Source organism: Phalacrocorax aristotelis, chromosome 18, assembly GCF_949628215.1.
Source record: "Phalacrocorax aristotelis chromosome 18, bGulAri2.1, whole genome shotgun sequence".
In the NCBI taxonomy this organism is placed as follows: domain Eukaryota; kingdom Metazoa; phylum Chordata; class Aves; order Suliformes; family Phalacrocoracidae; genus Phalacrocorax; species Phalacrocorax aristotelis.
The window spans coordinates 696,717-717,074 of record NC_134293.1 but is presented as its reverse complement, the minus strand read 5'-3'; the positions used below and the strand labels follow the sequence as shown (position 1 = coordinate 717,074).

Sequence of the window (20,358 nt, the reverse complement as noted above, 5' to 3'; positions counted from 1 at the left end):
GGGGTCGGGAACCCGGAGGGACACAGACCCGGGACGTGGCCGAGGCGGGCAGTGGCCCCGCCAGGGGGGGAAGTACAGACCCACGCCGCCCCGTGGGGGATTCCCACCCACACCCCTACCACCACCCCCCCCCCCCCCGCCAAAAAAAGGCCCCACGGCGGGGGAAGGGCCAGCACCCGCGGCGCCGCCTGTACGGCAGCACCCCCTAGAGGTAGGGCGTGCTAATCCGCTCCACACGTTGTCCAATCAGAGCCGGCGTCGAGCTGTCACCGTAGCCCCCCTCACCAATCGAAAGCAGCGAAGGGCGGGACCGGTGAAGGGCGGGCCTCCCACCGGAAGTGTACTCCAGGCACAACTTCCTTTCCTCTTCCGCCCTCGGCCCCGCCTTCTGCTCCTCCTCCGCGTTCTGATGGGCTGCGCCTGCTGTCTCCGAGGCTGCCCGAAAGCTGATTGGACAGCCCTCCTGGCTGCGCGCCCCGCCCACATCCGGGTCTCTGAGGCGCGGCGGCGGCGGCGTAGGGCCGCCATTGCGGTGGGGCCGCGCGGGGCGTCGCGGCAGCCGGTGAGGGTGGGGGGCGGCGGGGCCGGGATCGGGACGGGTGGGGGGGGTCGCGGGGGCGGCGGGGGAGAGGCCGGGTGTGGCCCCGTCCTCGCCCTGAGCCCCCGCTCCGCCCCCGCAGGTGCGTCGCCATGGCCGCCGTGTTCCCGTACCGCGGGGCCTGCGCCCCTGTGCCCGCTCCGCTGGCGCCGCTGCCCGACTACATGTCTGAGGAGAAGCTGCAGGAGAAAGGTGGGTAGGGTCGGCCCCTGCGCCCCGCCCTGGGCGGCGGGACCGGGGCTGAGCCCGCCGCCTCTCTGTCCCCGCAGCCCGCAAATGGCAGCAGCTGCAGGCCAAGCGCTACGCCGAGAAGAGGAAATTCGGCTTCGTGGACGCGCAGAAGGAGGACATGCCCCCCGAGCACGTCAGGAAGATCATCCGCGACCACGGCGACATGACCAACAGGAAGTTCCGCCACGACAAGCGCGTCTACCTGGGGTGAGGGATCCCCGCGCTGCGCGGGGAGCCGAGCTGCCCCCTCCCCGGCTGCCCTGCCGGAGCTGCGGGTCGCGGAGGGCAGAGGCCCCTCTGCAAAGGGCTCTCCGTGATGGTTGCGCGCAGGAAGCTCGTAGTAGCTTGGGGAGGATGGGGTGGTGGGTTGCACTAGGGTAGCAGTGCAGGAGAGGATGAGCAAAGGAAGTCGTTGCTTTGAATTTCTGAGAAAAACGCTTCCCTGGATAACGTGTTATCTTAGAAGACTGGGGGAGAGCATGGAGTAGCCAGCGTACGTTTTTTGCAAGATTAAAAAGCATCGCAAGTGCTTGGGTTCAGAGAGCTATGTCATACATATCATCCATGGCACCAACTTGACCGTTACCTGTAAAAACTCCAGAAGCTCATTTGAAATGTTTTGTTTTCATCTGTAACATTCTTAATGCATAACAATCTCTTGGGAGCCAAACCAGTGGAAAACGTCCTGAAAGTGCGATGCATGAAGCACAAGGATAGAATAGGAAGTTTGTGCATCTGTCACTGGGGGCCTTTATGAAGAGGTTAGATGAGCGGTTTTCAGGAGCGAAAGGTGTAGAGGTAATTGGGCTTGTGGCAGATGGATGGATATGCTCTTGAGATCCCTTCCAACCCTGATTTTCCTTGATTTCTGATTGTAGTGCTCTGAAGTACATGCCTCATGCTGTTTTGAAGCTCTTGGAGAACATGCCCATGCCCTGGGAGCAAATCAGAGATGTCCCGGTCTTGTACCATATCACAGGAGCCATCTCTTTTGTGAATGAGATTCCCTGGGTCATAGAGCCGGTGTATATTGCTCAGTGGGGGTAAGTTCCTTCGCCCTGGCGGGAACTTGTGAGCAAATGCACGTGCATCTGCAAAAAAAGCAATGTTTGACGGTCTCTGGGTTTCCGCCAGGTCAATGTGGATTATGATGAGGCGAGAGAAGAGGGATAGGCGTCACTTCAAGAGGATGAGATTCCCTCCGTTTGATGATGAAGAACCTCCTCTGGATTATGCTGATAACATCCTGGATGTGGAGCCCCTGGAAGCGATTCAGCTTGAACTGGATCCAGAGGAGGATGCCCCTGTGCTGGACTGGTTCTATGACCACCAGCCGCTGAAAGACAACAAGAAGTACGTGCCTTTTTGGTAGCACAGTCACTGGGAGATGGGAAAACAAATGCACTATATAAATTACCTCTACATAGCAGTGTATAACCTTTGGTTGTGTTATGGTGGGCTACGTGTGATGTTGGTGGGGGAGGAAAACCCTCCCTCAGGGGTGGGAGGGAGAACCTGACTGTGGTAAAGCTGTACCTCTTGTCTTTAGCATCCAGTGAGGGCAAACAAGGCCTCTGTGTCCAGGAGGGCTGCTGCCCAGCTAACTGCTAAAACTCTGATGTTTCTTGCCATGCCATAAAGGTGACAACCTGGATTGTGTAGTTGGAATTTGAATTGATATATGCAAAGAGCACACAAATACTGTGTATCAAGTTGGATATGCAGGAGGACAGGAGCTGGAGCAGTTGGTATTTTCTGGGCAGGTGTAGTCCTTAGTGGTCTTCAGCGGTCCTGCAGCCTTTCTTTCTGTCTAGAGGGGCCCATGTGTTAGCTGTCCTTAATATTTTCAGCAAATGATGGGCAATGAAAGGTGTTTGGTTATTTCTGGTCCTTTGGTAAAGGCCGGGTTGTCTTCTGACTGCATAGTGAGTGTCTGTGCTTTGCTCTTTTGCAGGTATGTAAATGGTTCGACGTACCAGCGTTGGCAGTTCACGCTCCCGATGATGTCCACGCTGTACCGGCTGGCCAATCAGCTGCTCACTGACCTTGTGGATGACAACTATTTCTATTTGTTTGACCTGAAAGCATTCTTTACCTCCAAAGCACTGAACATGGCTATTCCTGGAGGTCCCAAGTTCGAGCCTCTTGTTAGAGACATCAATCTTCAGTAAGTGTTGGGTTTAGGAGGAAAGATAAGTGGTTGTCTGGCAAAAGGGCTGGGAGGGTTAATCTGTTATCAAATGTCTTGCCTTGGGTGAGCTATTCCTGGGTGTTCGCTCTCTTTAGCATTAAGTCTGCGATGCGCTTGCTGCTTTGGGCGGCGAGTGCTTGCTAGCGTGAGGAGAAGGCTAAAGGAGAAGCGCTGATGTCATGTCGTCAGTCAAAAATGTTTGGATGCTCATATAACAATTTCTTTTTGTCTCCTTTGAGGGATGAAGACTGGAATGAATTTAATGACATCAACAAAATTATTATCAGGCAGCCGATCAGGACAGAGTACAAAATTGCTTTCCCATACCTGTACAATAACCTGCCACACCATGTGCACCTGACCTGGTATGTGCAGCAGCCTCAAGAGCAGGGAGAGGAGGGGAGAGCTGTCAGGATGCTCTAATACATGTTTTCTATTGCAGGTATCATACTCCAAACGTCGTTTTCATCAAAACAGAAGATCCTGATCTCCCAGCTTTTTACTTTGATCCACTGATCAACCCCATTTCACACAGACACTCTGTCAAGGTGAGCCACTGGCTAAGAGAGCCTGTGCTAAACCCTGTGTGTGTGTGTGATTTACTTTCTTCCTTCGCTTCTGATAGTGGCAGACACGGAGGTATTTCAGGAGATAGCAAGAGCCCTTTCACAAAAAAAATCCCACAGTTGCCATTTTAGTATTTTTCTGTTTCTGGAGTTGCACGAAGCTGTCTCCTTTGGTCTCTGTAGGATAAAGCTCAATATGTAATTAACAGCGTTATTTTATAGTCTTCTGATAGGTTATTTTATCTTTTTGGTTGCTCTCAGAGTATTTATGGAACTCTTCCTTTAGTTACCTCCGTGAGGCAACTCCCTGAGTTACCAACACCTACCTCAGGGTCTAGTAGCCAAAGTTAGTTCTTGGGCCCATGGGGGCCTTGTGGAGTGCTTTTTGCTTCTCTGCTACTCAGCACTGTCACACTCTTTCCTTGAGAGCAAATAAATGATTTTTACTTGGTTAACTCAGAAAACTGAACTGAAAAAAACAGGTGTTTCTGCATTTCAGAGTCAGGAGCCGTTGCCTGATGATGATGAAGAGTTTGAGTTGCCAGAGTTTGTGGAACCTTTCCTGAAGGATACCCCACTCTACACAGATAACACAGCCAACGGCATTGCCCTGCTGTGGGCCCCACGGCCCTTCAACTTGAGGTCTGGGAGGACTCGGAGAGCTCTTGATATCCCACTGGTCAAGAACTGGTAAGTTCTTTCCTGGGAGAAGGGGCGTTCTAGTGATTGTGACATTATCTTGTTACAATGAAAATAAAAAGAGCACGTGGTGACTGGTTTCTGGAGATTTTGAGAGACTTTCTGGAGACTCATTATTTTCTAAGGAGCATGAGTTACCTGAAAATTTGAAATGCGGTCTATCCCTAGGTATCGTGAGCACTGCCCGGCAGGCCAGCCAGTGAAAGTGCGAGTCTCCTATCAGAAGCTACTGAAATACTATGTTCTGAACGCACTCAAGCACAGACCTCCCAAGGCCCAGAAGAAGAGGTGAGTGGGAGTCTGGTCAGTGGGGAACTGCTGATCTGTGATGAGATATCAGCTGATGATGGCCTCTTCTCTCCCCAGGTACCTATTCCGCTCCTTCAAGGCTACAAAGTTTTTCCAATCGACAAAGCTGGACTGGGTGGAAGTGGGCCTGCAGGTCTGTCGCCAGGGCTACAATATGCTGAACTTGCTGATCCACAGAAAGAACCTGAACTACCTTCACTTGGATTACAACTTCAACCTGAAGCCCGTGAAGACCCTCACCACTAAGGTATTGCTCTGTGTGCAATGGTACTTGAGTAAAGTTTACCTGAAGATGGTTAAGTAGCTAGTGTGGCAAGACAGGTCACAGTGCCTCAGCTGTTGAGCTGTTGTACAGACTGACCAAATTGGAGCTGCTTCACTCTTGTATAACATCGTTACATAAATTCTGGGTTTTTGTGTCTTCCAGGAAAGGAAAAAATCTCGTTTCGGTAATGCTTTCCATCTGTGCCGAGAGGTTCTGCGGCTGACTAAGTTAGTGGTGGACAGCCACGTCCAATACAGGCTTGGAAATGTGGATGCGTTTCAGGTGGGCTCAATTTTTTGTATTTGTTTAAAGGTGAGGAGGAGCAGTGAGAGGAGGAGTGGAATATCTGGGCAGGCTTATGTAGGATGCACAATATGACTGAATGTTGCAGTGTTAAGGAGAAGAGGGGGAGCAATGAAAGCATGCAGCATTGCATGAAAATCTGCATTTACCCTAGCTTATAAGACTTGATCTTTGTGTGAGCCAGTGTTAGGAGCTTTGTGTGGCCTCATACGCTCTGCCCCTGGCTGTAAAATAGACCTGGCCTCTTGAGGAAATGTAGTGTTCGGTTATCCCTGACTGCGCTCCCTGTGTTTCAGTTGGCAGACGGCTTGCAGTACATCTTTGCCCATGTGGGTCAGCTGACAGGAATGTACCGATACAAGTACAAACTGATGAGGCAGATTCGTATGTGCAAGGACCTGAAACATCTCATCTACTACAGGTTTAACACGGTAAGTTCCACTTTTCCACGTGATGGTGACCCCACAAAAACCGAGCGACTGGGGAGGGATTTTGGAGTATCAATAACTGACCTGCTGTTTACCATGTCTCTCTTCTTCCAGGGGCCTGTGGGCAAAGGTCCTGGCTGTGGCTTCTGGGCTCCAGGCTGGAGAGTATGGCTGTTCTTCATGAGGGGCATCACGCCACTGCTGGAACGCTGGCTGGGGAATCTGCTGGCTAGGCAGTTTGAAGGTCAGCACATTGTGTAAATCTTGGACATGGGAGGAGTGTGTGGTAAAAATTAATACTATTTACTTGCCAGCTCAAACTCCAGTTTTCTGTTCCAAGTGGTGGTCTGTATCCATGCTCCATGTCAATCCCAAGAGCTGTGGATGGGTTTAGAGCTCTTACAAGATCGGTGCCCCCAGAACAGATTCCAGACAGCAGTGGGATTCGCTGCTGCTTAGCTCTCTGGGGTCCATAGCCTCCTAATCATCTACTCCAGACTTGACAGTGACGTTGTGGCAGTGTAATTTCTCCAGACATCTTGCGCCTCTGTGCAAAAGACTCCTGTGTTAGGAGTCCTGCCCGGTAATGTCTTGAAGGGCTGAAGTATTTTGCTTTTTCCAGGCCGTCACTCAAAGGGTGTGGCAAAGACTGTCACGAAGCAGCGTGTGGAGTCTCACTTTGACCTGGAGCTGAGGGCAGCCGTTATGCATGACATTCTGGACATGATGCCAGAAGGAATCAAACAGAACAAAGCCAGAACCATCCTGCAGCATCTGAGCGAGGCCTGGCGGTGCTGGAAGGCCAATATCCCCTGGAAGGTAAGGCTCTTGCTTGGCCTTTCGGTTCCATTTTAACATCTCCCAGGTAGAACTGCTCACTCCTGCTTCCCTCGTGTTACCATCCCTCCCCAGGTGCCGGGGCTGCCAACTCCTATTGAAAACATGATCCTGAGGTACGTGAAGGCAAAAGCTGACTGGTGGACAAATACAGCTCACTACAACAGGGAGCGGATCCGTCGGGGTGCCACTGTAGACAAAACTGTCTGTAAGAAGAATCTGGGCCGGCTGACCAGACTCTACTTAAAAGCTGAGCAGGAACGGCAGCATAACTACTTGAAGGTACTTCTGCCCTGCCTGAGGTTGCCCAGATTAGTGCTGTTTTCATAGGGAAGCTTTCGCTGACTAATGCTGGTGTTGTCGTTCTGCAGGATGGGCCTTACATCACTGCGGAAGAGGCTGTTGCTGTGTACACAACCACAGTGCACTGGCTGGAAAGCAGGAGGTTCTCACCCATTCCCTTCCCCCCGCTGTCCTACAAGCACGACACCAAGTTGCTCATATTAGCCCTGGAGAGGCTGAAGGAAGCTTACAGGTAAGCAGCAGGAAGTGACCATGTTCCACCAAGGCACAGACATCTGCACTGGGAGAGGCTTCTGAAGCTGTCTTGTTACCCATTTTTCCCAGCACTGAGTCCGCTGTAAAACTTACTCTGATGGCCTGGTAAAGGCTGTAGGCTGTGGTACTGCCAAGGCCGCCGCGGGTTCTTCATGGGCTGTGCCGTGGGGCAAAACTAATACCGTGCTTGTAAGGGTCACTGGGCGCCTTGGGGATGTGGATTGTGAGGAGTCACAGATCTTGTCCTGATCCACTTGGCTGAACGGTGTCTTTCATCAGTTTAATGCATTGGCCATTAGTTTGTTCGTGCTTGGGTGCGTGAGCGGTTCTTTCTCACTTGCAGTGTGAAATCTCGCCTGAATCAGTCGCAGAGAGAAGAGTTGGGCTTGATTGAGCAGGCTTACGATAATCCTCACGAAGCTCTGTCCAGAATCAAACGACACCTCTTAACTCAGAGAGCCTTCAAGGAGGTAAGTTTCCTGGTGAAAGCCAGACAGTATGAGAAGTTACACTGCATCGGGAACTAAATGGTGCTAGGGGGACTTTGTGGTCTCTGTCAGGTATAAGCCTCAGTTTTGCCTCTTCTTTTTAGGTGGGTATTGAGTTCATGGATCTCTACAGCCACTTAGTTCCTGTTTATGATGTTGAGCCCTTGGAGAAAATCACAGATGCTTACCTGGATCAGTACTTGTGGTATGAGGCCGATAAGCGGCGACTCTTCCCTCCATGGATCAAACCTGCTGACACTGAACCTCCTCCACTGTTGGTGTATAAGTGGTGCCAAGGTTAGTGGGCCCTTGTGTTCTGTGCAAAAATGAGGTTTCTTATCGGAAGCTTGCTTCCTACAAGCCCCCTCGGGAGCCGAGTTTTTCTGTTTGCAACTTGCAGTCAATAGTCGTTACAATCAGAGGCTGTGTTTTGTAGGTTAACATATAGATGTATATACTGGAGGAGGAGAATTCCGTAGCATTTGTGATTGATTATGTATTTCTCTTCCCATTTCTGCATGGACCAGAGGCTGAAAAATCGCATTACAGGAAATACGTCAACTTTCTGTGCCCAGAAGGGTGCTTCTGCACTCTGATGTGTCAGATAGCACGACAAGCTTATTTGTCTCCTCAGGCATTAATAATCTGCAAGATGTTTGGGAAACGAGTGAAGGCGAATGCAACGTGATGCTGGAGTCTCGGTTTGAGAAGATGTACGAGAAGATTGACTTGACGTTGCTCAACAGGCTGTTGCGTCTTATTGTTGATCACAACATTGCTGACTATATGACAGCCAAGAACAATGTGGTGATCAACTACAAGGTAATGGTTGCTGTCAGGAAAGGGGGTGTGTGGACTAAAACTGGGAGCTTTTGGACCTGTGGGGGAGGAAGGGACACAAGACTTGCCAGAGAAAGAAGTAGTGAGGGAGTAAGAAAACCCTTCTGGGTCCCACTAAAGAGCAACTTCTCAGGTAAAAGGTCTTTCATGTATTGTGACAGTCAGATTCTCACTATTCTCCTTCATTTCCTCAGGACATGAATCACACAAACTCCTATGGGATTATTCGTGGGCTGCAGTTTGCTTCCTTCATTGTGCAGTATTATGGGCTTGTGATGGACTTGCTGGTGCTGGGTCTGCACCGTGCCAGCGAAATGGCTGGGCCTCCCCAGATGCCAAACGACTTCCTCAGCTTCCAAGACATTGCCACGGAGGTGGCCCATCCCATCCGCCTCTTCTGCAGATACATTGACCGTATTCACATCTTCTTCAGGTGAGAGCTCCCTCGGGCCCTGCTTTCCTCAGGTGAACTTCTGGCATCTTGCAGCAGATGCTGTGGAAGGGGGAATTAGTGTGCTCCTACTCCAGGCTTCTCTTCCCTTTGCTAAGAAAGATTGACAGACTTTCCAGAAGAACTGGGTGTCCAGGGGCCTCCTCTTCCTTTCTCCATTTGCTGTGTTAATAAAGGAGAGCTTTTTACAGCTTCACAGGACCAATAGAAAAGCAATGATGTCAAAAGTCCAATTGTTACAGATTTTCCACTGGCAAATAAGCCTTTTCTGGCTTCCCAGGAAGTGGACATAAAATTTTATGTCTGTTCATGGAAAGATAACCCAAACAGTCATGGGTTGGACTGTGCTAATGCAGTCCCCTTCAGTGGGAAGGTAATGGAATTGGGTATTTACCTTCAAACGTGCTATGGCAGACAGCTATCGACAACCAACTCCTTGTCTGCCTGGGTGTTCGGAGGAGATGGTCACGTAACTCCAGGTCCTCTTCTCTACATTTCCAGGTTCACAGCAGATGAGGCAAGAGACCTGATTCAGCGGTACCTGACAGAGCATCCAGATCCCAACAACGAGAACATCGTAGGCTACAACAACAAGAAGTGCTGGCCCCGGGATGCTCGGATGCGCCTCATGAAACACGATGTGAACCTGTAAGTGCTGCAGCCTGGAAAAGACAAGTGGTGTGAGGGTGGGAGAACTAGTTATAATAAATAGCTGTTGGAGACGGATAGGCAGGTGCTCAGGAGGAAAAGTAAGAAGAGCTGAGGGGTCTGTGCTGTAATCGTGACAGTGAGTGATGGGTGTGAGAGACTATAGTGCTAGGAGAGCACTGAGAACTTGCCCAGTTTCTGTTTCACTTCGGTAACAGACCACCTGTCACTGTGCATGTCTTGTTTTTCAGTGGTCGTGCTGTATTCTGGGATATCAAGAACCGCTTGCCTCGATCAGTCACCACAGTGCAGTGGGAGAATAGCTTCGTGTCTGTTTACAGCAAGGATAACCCCAATTTGCTGTTTAACATGTGTGGTTTTGAGTGCCGCATTTTGCCCAAGTGCCGCACCAGCTATGAGGAGTTCACCCACAAGGACGGTGTCTGGAACTTGCAGAACGAGGTAGGGTGAGGGTTTGACAGGGTGGCAGAGCAGTCCCTGCTGGGCCCGTACCTGGCATCAAAGCAGGGTTTATACGGGCTGGCGGCAGGGCGCCTGGCAGCGAGAGTTTGCCAGCTGTGTAACTGGGACCACTAGCAGGTAGAGTTAAAATGAACTGGGTGTGAACTGTCCTTCCTGAGAGGGATGGGAAGTCCTTGGTTGGGGATGAGCGGGGGACCTGAAACTGTAGAGGTGCTCTTCAGCCTCTTCTATCCCTGTGCTTCATTAACGCCTGACGGCAAGAGCGTGCCTTACTGCCTCTGTTGGGGAGAGGGCTCCCGGGAGGGAACTGATGGCCCTGTGCTCTTGCAGGTCACCAAGGAGCGCACAGCACAGTGCTTTCTGCGTGTGGATGATGAATCTATGCAGAGGTTTCACAACAGAGTGAGGCAGATCCTCATGGCATCTGGCTCCACAACCTTCACTAAGGTAAGGTGGGAGGCAGAAGTGTGACAGAGCTTTCTGCAGATGCTTGGAGAACGGGCTGAGAACTGATCCTTTGCTTTCCTTTCCAGATTGTCAATAAATGGAATACAGCTCTGATTGGCTTGATGACTTATTTCCGGGAAGCTGTTGTAAACACTCAGGAGTTGCTTGATTTGCTGGTCAAGTGTGAAAATAAAATCCAGACTCGAATCAAAATCGGTCTGAATTCCAAGATGCCCAGCCGTTTTCCACCGGTGGTGTTTTACACCCCTAAAGAGCTGGGAGGGCTGGGCATGCTCTCCATGGGCCACGTTCTCATCCCGCAGTCTGACCTGAGGTGAGTTGTGCTACTCTAATGGCCACATGAGTTAGGTGTGTTGTTCGATACTCTTTCCCGTGAAAGTACATGAGAATGCTAAACTGTGCCTTACTCTAGAGATATGGTGCCTTTACAGTAGGTCACGGCAGTGTGACCTGTGAAGTCCTATTGCTCTTACCTCAGTCTTGTGCCTCTCTGCTGCAGGTGGTCCAAGCAGACAGATGTTGGCATCACTCATTTCCGCTCAGGAATGAGCCATGAGGAGGACCAGCTCATCCCGAATTTGTATCGTTACATCCAGCCATGGGAAAGTGAATTCATTGACTCTCAGAGAGTCTGGGCAGAGTATGCCCTTAAGCGACAAGAGGCTATAGCCCAGAACAGGTGTGTTTCCATGTACAGTCAGATCTGTGTGCGTGTCTGTGTGCAAGGATGGGCAGCACTGTGAAGCCCTGCACTGTCTCGGGGTTCTGGAGGCCTTGCTGGGCCCATCATACATGCCCTAGGCCACCTGCAAAGCTGCCCTCTTGCCTCTGGAGGAGGTATGGACTCTGCAAGCATATAGTGCACCCGTGGCACAGTTTGAAGGAAACAGTATGCCAGGTGGTGCCAGGAAAAGCTGACATCAGACCCATTCGCAGTTAGTTCTGCGCGCTCACAGGGGCAGGCTTTTTCTTTTGGCTGCTTGACATCAGGGTGTTCATAGCGATGGCTATAGACGCTTTGCTCAGCCTGTGAGCGCTTGGCATTTTAGAACCTCTCCTGACAGAACACCCAAGTCTGGATTGTTTCTGTGATCTCATCACCTGAAATACTCATTAATGCATTGCTGTAAAAACGAGAGGTAACAAACTGTGGGGATTTTTTTTTTCTTCAGGCGTCTGACGCTAGAGGATCTGGAGGACTCGTGGGACAGGGGAATTCCTCGTATTAACACCCTTTTCCAGAAGGACCGGCATACTCTAGCTTATGATAAAGGATGGCGAGTCAGGACTGACTTCAAGCAGTATCAGGTATTGACTGGGAATTTCTCTGAGTGTGAGGTTCAGATACCTGTTCCAGACAATGTCCTTTCACTGTGCATTATTGCATGTGCATTTCCTTGTCTCTCTGCTGCAGGAAGAGCTTGGAGCTGTGTGTTGGGACTAGTAGAGGCTGTTGAGAACCAAGTGCTCCAAAATCGGTAGCTAGCCGCTCTTGAAGCATTTGGATAGATTGCAGTGTCTTGGGGAACACTACTTAGCGCAGCTGAGTATGAAAAAATCAGTTCTGGAGAGGGAAAAATAGTCCCAAAACAACCATTCCAAAATCTTACATTTTTCCACCATTATTAAAACTTATTATTTAAAGCCTCTAATGGTGGCTCTGTAGAAGGCCAGTCCCTGAATTGCATGGTAGCACTGACTGAACTAATGTTGTAGATGAGCTGTGTCCTCCAGGACTGAGGGCATGAGGTCCTTTACTTGCTAGCTGACATGGTCATCATCATCTTAGTTCCTGCAGTTAGCGCAGCCGGGTTAAATGATGCTGCTCACTACTGCGCTGTTGTCCCCAGGTCCTGAAACAGAACCCGTTCTGGTGGACGCATCAGCGCCATGATGGCAAACTCTGGAACCTGAACAACTACCGCACAGATATGATCCAGGCACTCGGTGGAGTGGAAGGAATCCTGGAGCACACCCTCTTCAAGGGCACTTACTTCCCCACATGGGAGGGTCTCTTCTGGTAAGAGGAACGTTGACGTGGCCTTGTCTTGCAATCTGGAGCGTAGTGGTGCACCAGGAGTCCTTGGCTCAAGCTGTACTGATACTGCTGAGCCTTTTCCCTTTTTCAGGCATCACTGGAGCATACTGTATAGTTCCGTTGTGAGGGCACCTGGGATGGGCTGTAGTTGAACTTCAGCATGCAAATCCATGGAAATTTCTTTGCATGGAACAATCTTTCCCGCTCGCCGTGTGTGTGTTTCCTGCCTCTATTATATGTGGCACGTGCCAGTCAGGAGAGATGAGGGACATCTTATGCATTTGATTGTCTTTCCTCTAGGGAGAAGGCCAGTGGCTTTGAGGAGTCCATGAAGTGGAAGAAGCTGACGAATGCCCAGAGATCGGGTTTGAACCAAATTCCAAACAGAAGATTCACCCTCTGGTGGTCTCCTACCATTAACAGAGCCAACGTAAGTATCTGGAGTTTGTATCTGTAGAAACTTCCACTAATTGAGAGCAGTTAATTGATCCAACTAATTCTTCCAGAACTTTTCTTACAGATGAACTACACCTCCTGAACTGTAGCTGTTCTGTTTTCTAAACTTCATCAGTTGTGCTGTTGCATGTTCTCATAGCTGCTTTTCCTTTGCAGGTATATGTTGGGTTTCAGGTGCAGCTGGATTTGACAGGCATCTTTATGCACGGCAAGATCCCCACGCTGAAGATCTCTCTCATTCAGATTTTCCGAGCTCACTTGTGGCAGAAGATCCACGAGAGCATTGTAATGGATCTGTGCCAGGTGAGCGGTTAACTGGGTTTGTTCCTGCATGATGCACGTGTGCCTCTTGCGTACCAGCAGCCTCCTGCAAGCAGCAGAGATTGTCCCAGGGACTGTAGCAGAGCTACTCCTTCTTCAGCAATTTGACAGGGAAGGGGAGGAAATGGGATTTTTCTGGGTGCCTGTTTTAGCTCTGTATTTAGGATAGATTCTTTAGCTAGGTTGCTTGAACACAGCTCATCTTTCACTGCCTTTTCCCCAGGTGTTTGATCAAGAGCTGGATGCTCTGGAGATTGAGACAGTGCAGAAAGAGACCATCCATCCCAGGAAGTCATACAAGATGAACTCCTCATGTGCAGATATCCTTCTCTTTGCTTCCTATAAGTGGAACGTGTCACGTCCATCATTGCTCGCAGATTCCAAGTGAGTGTTTCCCTTTTCCCTCTCCTTGATATTGCTGCAGCGCAGAGCTGCTGAGCCTGTCATCCTGAGCCCGTCTCGCTTGGGCACCAAGGGTTGGTTTTCTCTGGGGACACAGAGGACACAATCATGCCTGGACTCATTTGGGTAGGTGGTTGCAGCACCTCCTAGCGCTGCGTTCTGCAAAACACAAAGACTGTCTTTGCTCCTGTGCTCTCCTCCTCCTGACCTTTCCCCTGAGCCAGAGCTCAGGAGCTCTGAGGGGTTCTTCAGAAAACCCCGCAAAGCTGTGCTGTCTTAGGGCTAGAATCTGGAGTGAACTGAACGCTACCTGCACCTGTGCTGTGTTCAGTTTGACTGAATCCTCACCAGACAGTCCCGGGGGAGATGACCCTTGTGACTACACAGTAGAGGAGTAACTGTGCTGCTTTGTTTAGACCTGCAACTGAACCCTGTTGGCTGAGGGTTTCTCTTAACAGCTTCTGCATTCAGCTGCTCCATGAAGAGTCCCTTTTCAGGACAGTTTGCAGATAGTAGCTGGCTTCAGTGTTCGTGCTTCGTGGCAGTTACTCTCTCTCAGAGACATGCAGTAACTGGAAGAGAGTTTTGAGCAAGATTAAATTGTTCTGGCATGCTTTCTCCTTAGAGATGTGATGGATAGCACCACCACTCAGAAGTACTGGATAGATATCCAGCTGCGCTGGGGAGATTACGATTCCCATGATATCGAGCGCTATGCAAGAGCCAAGTTCCTGGACTACACTACAGACAACATGAGTATCTATCCATCTCCTACTGGTGTGCTCATTGCCATTGATCTGGCCTATAACTTGCACAGGTGAGTTCTGCACCTTCTGTGTTTTAACTGTAATTGGTAGTTCCTGGCTGTGTCTTAGTGTGGCTCCAAGCTGGGTTGTATTCTCGGCAGGGGCATGAGGGAGGAGGCAGAAGCTGGAGGTATGCAGTGAGTAGGACAAGGCATCTAGGCACTCCTTTCAGGTTGCCTGATGTCTCCTCATTCAATAATAATAGTTCGGTTCTCCCAGCTCAGTAATCATCTGTTTTCTTAGGCGATTTCTGTCAGACTGTTGGAGCTGAAGGACAGGCCTTGTTTCAAGGCCCCCTGCAAGTGGGGAAAACTGTTCTTCACCAGAAAACTAGAGGGAAAGTCCCAGCAAGCAGGCCTCTGCTCCAGTGTGCTGGTTAGAGAAGATGCAGTTTTTCTGGGCTGCAGCATGTGTGGGCTGTGGCTTCCCACTGAGAGGAGGTGTAGGGAAAAGCTGCAGGTGAACAGCTCCCGAGAGAAACCATACAGTAGTATTCAGCAGGCAGAAAGGTGCCTGGCTGCTGCGTGGAAAGACTTGTGCGTGGCTGGTGTGTCTTCATCTCAGAGCTGACGGCAACAACTTGGTCTCGCGTTTGTTTTCTTCTTCAGTGCTTATGGGAACTGGTTCCCTGGGAGCAAACCTCTCATCCAGCAGGCTATGGCCAAAATTATGAAAGCAAATCCTGCGCTGTACGTGTTGAGAGAACGCATCCGCAAGGGGTTGCAGCTGTACTCCTCTGAGCCCACAGAACCATACCTTTCCTCCCAGAACTACGGAGAGCTCTTCTCCAACCAGATCATCTGGTTTGTGGACGACACCAACGTGTACAGAGTGACCATTCACAAGGTGAGGCCAGAGGTGTACCTGCAGGAGGGGAAAGGGCAGGGACTGCAGCTGTGCTGTGCTCAGGGTGGTTGTGGAGGCATGCATGATGGAAAACTAGGAATCAACGTGGACCCAGATCCTTGCGGTGTGCGCAGAGCACCTCTTACATTTCCCATACAGTTCCTGCTCAAAGCGCGCAGCGAGTTGGCTGTTGTGTAAAAGTGTGGATTGCCTGTATTTATCTCCCTGTACCTTTCACTTTTGCTTGTTTTCTCAGACTTTCGAAGGGAATTTGACCACAAAACCCATCAATGGAGCCATTTTCATCTTCAATCCCAGAACTGGACAGCTCTTCCTGAAGATCATCCATACTTCTGTGTGGGCAGGACAGAAGCGTCTAGGACAGGTAGGGCCTGGCTGCAGGTAGTGCTTTGGGCTGTGAGCTGGGACGGGCTCTGACTGCTTGGGACACTCACCTGAGCAAGAAGACATCATGAGGGTCCTCAGCTTCCTGCCTCTCAACAAGTTTGGAGCTCCGATTTCCAGAGTGTAACCTGTGCTCAGGCAAGCGTTAGCATGGGATACAAAATAAAAGAGTGGAGAACTGGATGTTGCAAGGTTTTTCAGGCTCTGGTGTGTCAAGAGTTTACATCCTCAAGTAGGGCTTGAGAAACAGTGTTGTGCTCACCGTTACAGCACACCACGTTGCACTTGGCCGTACATCCAGTGCAGTGAGGAGACTCTCAGGTGGCCACGCCAGGGAGGTGGTGTAGCCAGCTATTTTTTCTGAGCAGTCAGGAGTAACTGAACTTCAGGAGAAGGGAACTGCCCTCTGTGATCAGTAGGAAGGAAATGCTGGGCCTTGTCACTGATCTGGAACAAGCCATAAATTTTAGTTGTATTTTTAAAATTAGGTTTGAGTCTCTGTGATTCCCAAAGGCATGGAGACAGCGCTGTTAGCAGAGAAGTATTTCTCTAACTCTGCTGTCTTTCTGTAGCTGGCCAAGTGGAAGACTGCTGAAGAAGTGGCTGCCTTGATTCGATCGCTTCCTGTGGAGGAGCAGCCTAAGCAGATCATAGTGACGCGGAAGGGCATGTTGGACCCACTTGAGGTAACAGCACGGATACTGCTCTCTAAGGACATGTGAAATCTTTGGGAGATTAAAGGTCCTATGTTCCTATGAAGGGCTTGATCTGGACCAATGTTCTGCAGTAATTGTGAGCTAATTCCTCTTTTTGCTAAACCCCAGGTGCACTTGCTGGATTTCCCCAATATTGTGATCAAAGGCTCAGAGTTGCAGCTGCCCTTCCAGGCCTGTCTGAAAGTGGAAAAGTTTGGTGATCTCATCCTGAAGGCTACCGAACCCCAGATGGTTCTCTTCAACCTTTATGATGACTGGCTGAAAACCATCTCTTCCTACACGGTAAGCACAGCATGCCTAGTCTGCGTTTGCTGTGCTGCTGATAATCATAGGATCATTAAGGTTGGAAAAGACCTCTAGGATCATCGAGTCCAACCACCAACCCAACACTACCACGTCTCCTAAACCATGCCCTGAAGTGCCACGTCTACATATCTTTTAAATACCTCCAGGGATGGTGACTCCCCCACCTCTCTGGGCAGCCTGTTCAATGCCTGACCGCTCTTTCCTAATATCCTGTCTAAACCTCCCCTGACTCAGCTGGAAGCTGTTTCCTCTTGTTGTATCGCTAGTGACTTGGGAGAAGAGACCCAGGCAGGAGCCAAGGCTTCAGAGACCCCTCACAATTTGTGGCTTGGTAGCACTTGGCCCTGAGCCTGCCTGGATTTTCCCTCGGATTGATTCCATTGGCACTTCCCGTGCAGCGTCAGTGTGCCCAAACAGAGGAGTGCTGTGCTAGGGCCTTGTATATCTGGTTTCCTTTCTGACTAGCTGCATCTTTTTTTCTTCTCCAAGGCATTCTCTCGTCTGATTCTGATTCTCCGGGCGCTACATGTGAATAACGATCGAGCCAAAGTTATTCTGAAACCGGATAAGACAACCATAACGGAGCCTCACCACATCTGGCCCACCCTGACAGATGAGGAGTGGATCAAGGTGGAGGTGCAGCTGAAGGATCTCATCCTTGCTGACTATGGCAAGAAGAACAAGTAAGCCACTGTCAGTCTGCAGTAATCCCTTCAGCCTTTCCTTCCTGCTCTAAAGACTGTGTGGCCAGAGTGCTCCTCGTGGAGAGCAGAGACTTTGAAGGGCCTTTGGCAGCGAACTGTCAGCTTTGTAGGGAAACCGGCTGCTATTGTTGTTATTAATTGCTTTCTAGTAAGGCAGATAAAAATGTCTGCACCAAACCTTTTCTGATCTGCACATCATGTGATTTGGTCCCTCCTTTAGTCTAAAAAGCTGTGGTTTCATTTTTCATAGTGGATGCTCTGAGCTTGTGCCTTGGTGAGGGGGTCCAGAATGTATTTTGAAAAGCCTGACTTGGGTGGATTTTCTCTTTCAGTGTGAACGTTGCGTCCCTGACGCAGTCGGAGATCCGAGACATTATCCTGGGCATGGAGATCTCTGCCCCCTCTCAGCAGAGACAGCAGATCGCAGAAATTGAGAAGCAAACCAAGGAGCAGTCACAACTGACAGCCACACAGACCCGCACTGTGAACAAACACGGGGATGAGATCATCACCTCTACAACAAGCAACTACGAAACCCAGACCTTCTCCTCCAAGACTGAGTGGCGAGTCAGGTAGGAAGGCAGGCGGGGCTGTTGTGCGAGGAGGTCAGAGCGCTGGGGAGATCTGTGCGCCCTCTGATCATCGTCTCCTCTTCACAGAGCAATTTCTGCTGCCAACCTCCACCTGCGAACAAACCACATTTACGTCTCGTCAGACGATATAAAGGAAACGGGCTATACCTACATTCTTCCCAAGAACGTGTTGAAGAAATTCATCTGCATCTCAGATCTGCGGGCCCAGGTGAGCATGCAACCAGCGCGTTACAGTTGTACTCCACGCTGCTGGGGCACGTGCCCGCCCTGGGCAGTCAGGAACCCATGGCGAAGGGCTGGCAATGTGCTGCTCTCTGTTTGAAGCCCTCTGTGCTCAACACAGACACTGGCATTACGGCTGAGAAGGCGGGTTCTAGCTAGGCCGTGGTGGCTCCTCGTGGCCCAGACTTGGGGGGAAGCTCAGCACTGAATGAAACTGTGATGTTCTCCTCTAGTGAGAACCTGCCGCCCAAGAGATGCTCACCCCAGGAGCTACTCTCACACGGTTATGCGGAGGTCTCTTCTGAGCTTCTAAGGGGGTGTCTGTGTTCTTAGATTGCGGGTTACCTGTATGGAGTGAGTCCTCCCGATAACCCCCAAGTGAAGGAGATCCGGTGCATCGTGATGGTGCCGCAGTGGGGAACACACCAGACCGTGCATCTCCCAGGGCAGCTGCCGCAGCATGAGTATCTCAAGGTGAGTTGAACTTCTGCTCCTGGCATGGGTGGACGATCAGAGCCTCGAGTAACGGGGCCCTAAGGTGGTGGGGCAGCTTCCCTTGTCCTTGTAGGACTGAAGGCAGCCTCAGATCAGGCTGAAGGGGAAGCCTTCAGCCCCTGTGTGCTTTTTGCCAGGCTGGGAGTGGTCTTGTTTTAAATGTCTTTCATTTCTCTCAAACACTCTACCTTTGCCAGGAAATGGAACCTCTGGGGTGGATTCACACCCAACCAAACGAGTCCCCTCAGCTCTCGCCGCAGGACGTCACCACTCATGCCAAGGTCATGGCTGACAACCCCTCCTGGGATGGGGAGAAGACTATCATCATCACCTGCAGGTGAGAGGCACGGCGGCTTCTGGGCGCCCCGTCTGCAGAGGGGGCCTGCAGGAGCCGTGCTCAGGAACACGCTGAGGTCTCAAACTAAAGGTTTGTCAGGAAGGGAGCGTTTGCTCACTTCTGGTTTCCCTCCTTCACCCCGGGTCAGTCTGACTCCCCCCACCTCTCCTTTCTTTCAGTTTTACACCGGGCTCCTGCACGCTGACAGCCTACAAACTGACCCCGAGCGGCTACGAGTGGGGCAGGCAGAACACGGACAAAGGGAACAACCCCAAGGGCTACCTGCCATCCCACTACGAGAGGGTGCAGATGCTGCTCTCGGATCGCTTCCTTGGCTTCTTCATGGTCCCGGCGCAAGGGTCCTGGAACTACAACTTCATGGGTGAGCTGCCCTGGGAAAGGGAGAGGGGGCAACGTGAATAGCCTGGGAGGAGAAGGAAAGGGCTCCTCAGGGAAGCGTTCTTTCGTACCCTTTCCAAAGCTTGACCTTCCTTGGAGCGGCTGGCAGGGGTACTTGCCCTGCGCTCTGACCTTTCCTTGGGGTCAGCGCTGGGATGTCCGTTCTCAGTGATTTTTTGGTGGCAAGAGAGCAAACTCTGATAGAGGGGAGAAGTAGGCTTCTTGTCTTTCTGCACTGTAGTGTCTGGTCTGTCACCACCTGATAATTACTCTCCGTCAGGCAGACGAGAGGATAATGGAAGGTGCAGAAGAAGAGCTGTTCTGGGGAGGGGGAGTAACAGGAGCTCCTGCTCTGGTGAACCACCGGCACTTGTAGATGGGGTCAGGAAAGGCAGAGAGGGCAGAAAAAACACTTGATTTCCAGAAAAGGGCTGTGGGGGTATTGCTTTGTAAATCTCAACTGGGAAGAATGTGAAGGGTGCTGGTTTTGTGCATTGAGAACCCTCTCTTCAGGCATGGTTTGCTTAAAAATTACCTTGTGAGGGTAGAGGGCTTCACTGCGCTCCCAGGTGGGTGACAGCTGGCAGGGGTCCCGGGTGGGTGACGGCCTGTCTCTTCCAGGTGTTCGCCACGACCCCAACATGAAGTATGAGCTGCAGCTCGCCAACCCCAAGGAGTTTTACCACGAGGTCCATCGCCCTTCCCACTTCCTCAACTTCGCCCTGCTGCAGGAGGGGGAGGTCTACTCCGCCGACCGGGAGGACCTCTACGCCTAGTCCTGCCCCCGCGCCTGGGACTGCTGATATTCAACAGCCCTGTTGCTCCTCGCCCCCCCCCCCCACCCCCCATGACCGCGGGATGTGCCCCCCCCCCCCTTCAAGTTCAAAAATTAAAGAAATTTTTTAGGAACGGGAGCGCTGGCGCCGCGATCCCGCCCCGGGGGGCGGCC

General features: G+C 51.1%; 1 protein-coding gene across 2 annotated transcripts; it reads left to right on the top strand.

The window, feature by feature from the left end:
- Window positions 1-464: 464 nt before the first annotated feature.
- PRPF8 (pre-mRNA processing factor 8) lies at window positions 465-20,312 on the top strand. Of its 2 annotated transcripts, none has more exons than XM_075112975.1 (43): window positions 465-562; window positions 681-790; window positions 868-1,036; window positions 1,708-1,872; window positions 1,964-2,182; window positions 2,784-2,996; window positions 3,260-3,385; window positions 3,463-3,568; window positions 4,086-4,276; window positions 4,454-4,573; window positions 4,652-4,841; window positions 5,022-5,141; window positions 5,459-5,593; window positions 5,705-5,834; window positions 6,213-6,409; window positions 6,503-6,709; window positions 6,799-6,962; window positions 7,329-7,455; window positions 7,578-7,770; window positions 8,108-8,295; window positions 8,508-8,746; window positions 9,266-9,412; window positions 9,664-9,874; window positions 10,226-10,342; window positions 10,429-10,676; window positions 10,863-11,042; window positions 11,536-11,671; window positions 12,214-12,383; window positions 12,702-12,831; window positions 13,014-13,160; window positions 13,402-13,562; window positions 14,206-14,397; window positions 14,995-15,232; window positions 15,489-15,617; window positions 16,210-16,323; window positions 16,462-16,635; window positions 17,149-17,342; window positions 17,696-17,935; window positions 18,023-18,164; window positions 18,512-18,652; window positions 18,871-19,010; window positions 19,190-19,392; window positions 20,031-20,312. In XM_075112975.1, exons 2-43 carry the CDS (start codon window positions 691-693, stop codon window positions 20,183-20,185), a joined length of 7,008 nt encoding a protein of 2,335 aa, XP_074969076.1. In that variant the 5' UTR covers window positions 465-562; window positions 681-690; the 3' UTR covers window positions 20,186-20,312. The 2 variants fall into 2 exon arrangements, with proteins under 2 accessions (XP_074969076.1, XP_074969075.1); XM_075112974.1 differs by having other exon boundaries at window positions 476-532.
- The last annotated feature ends 46 nt before the right edge of the window (window positions 20,313-20,358 follow it).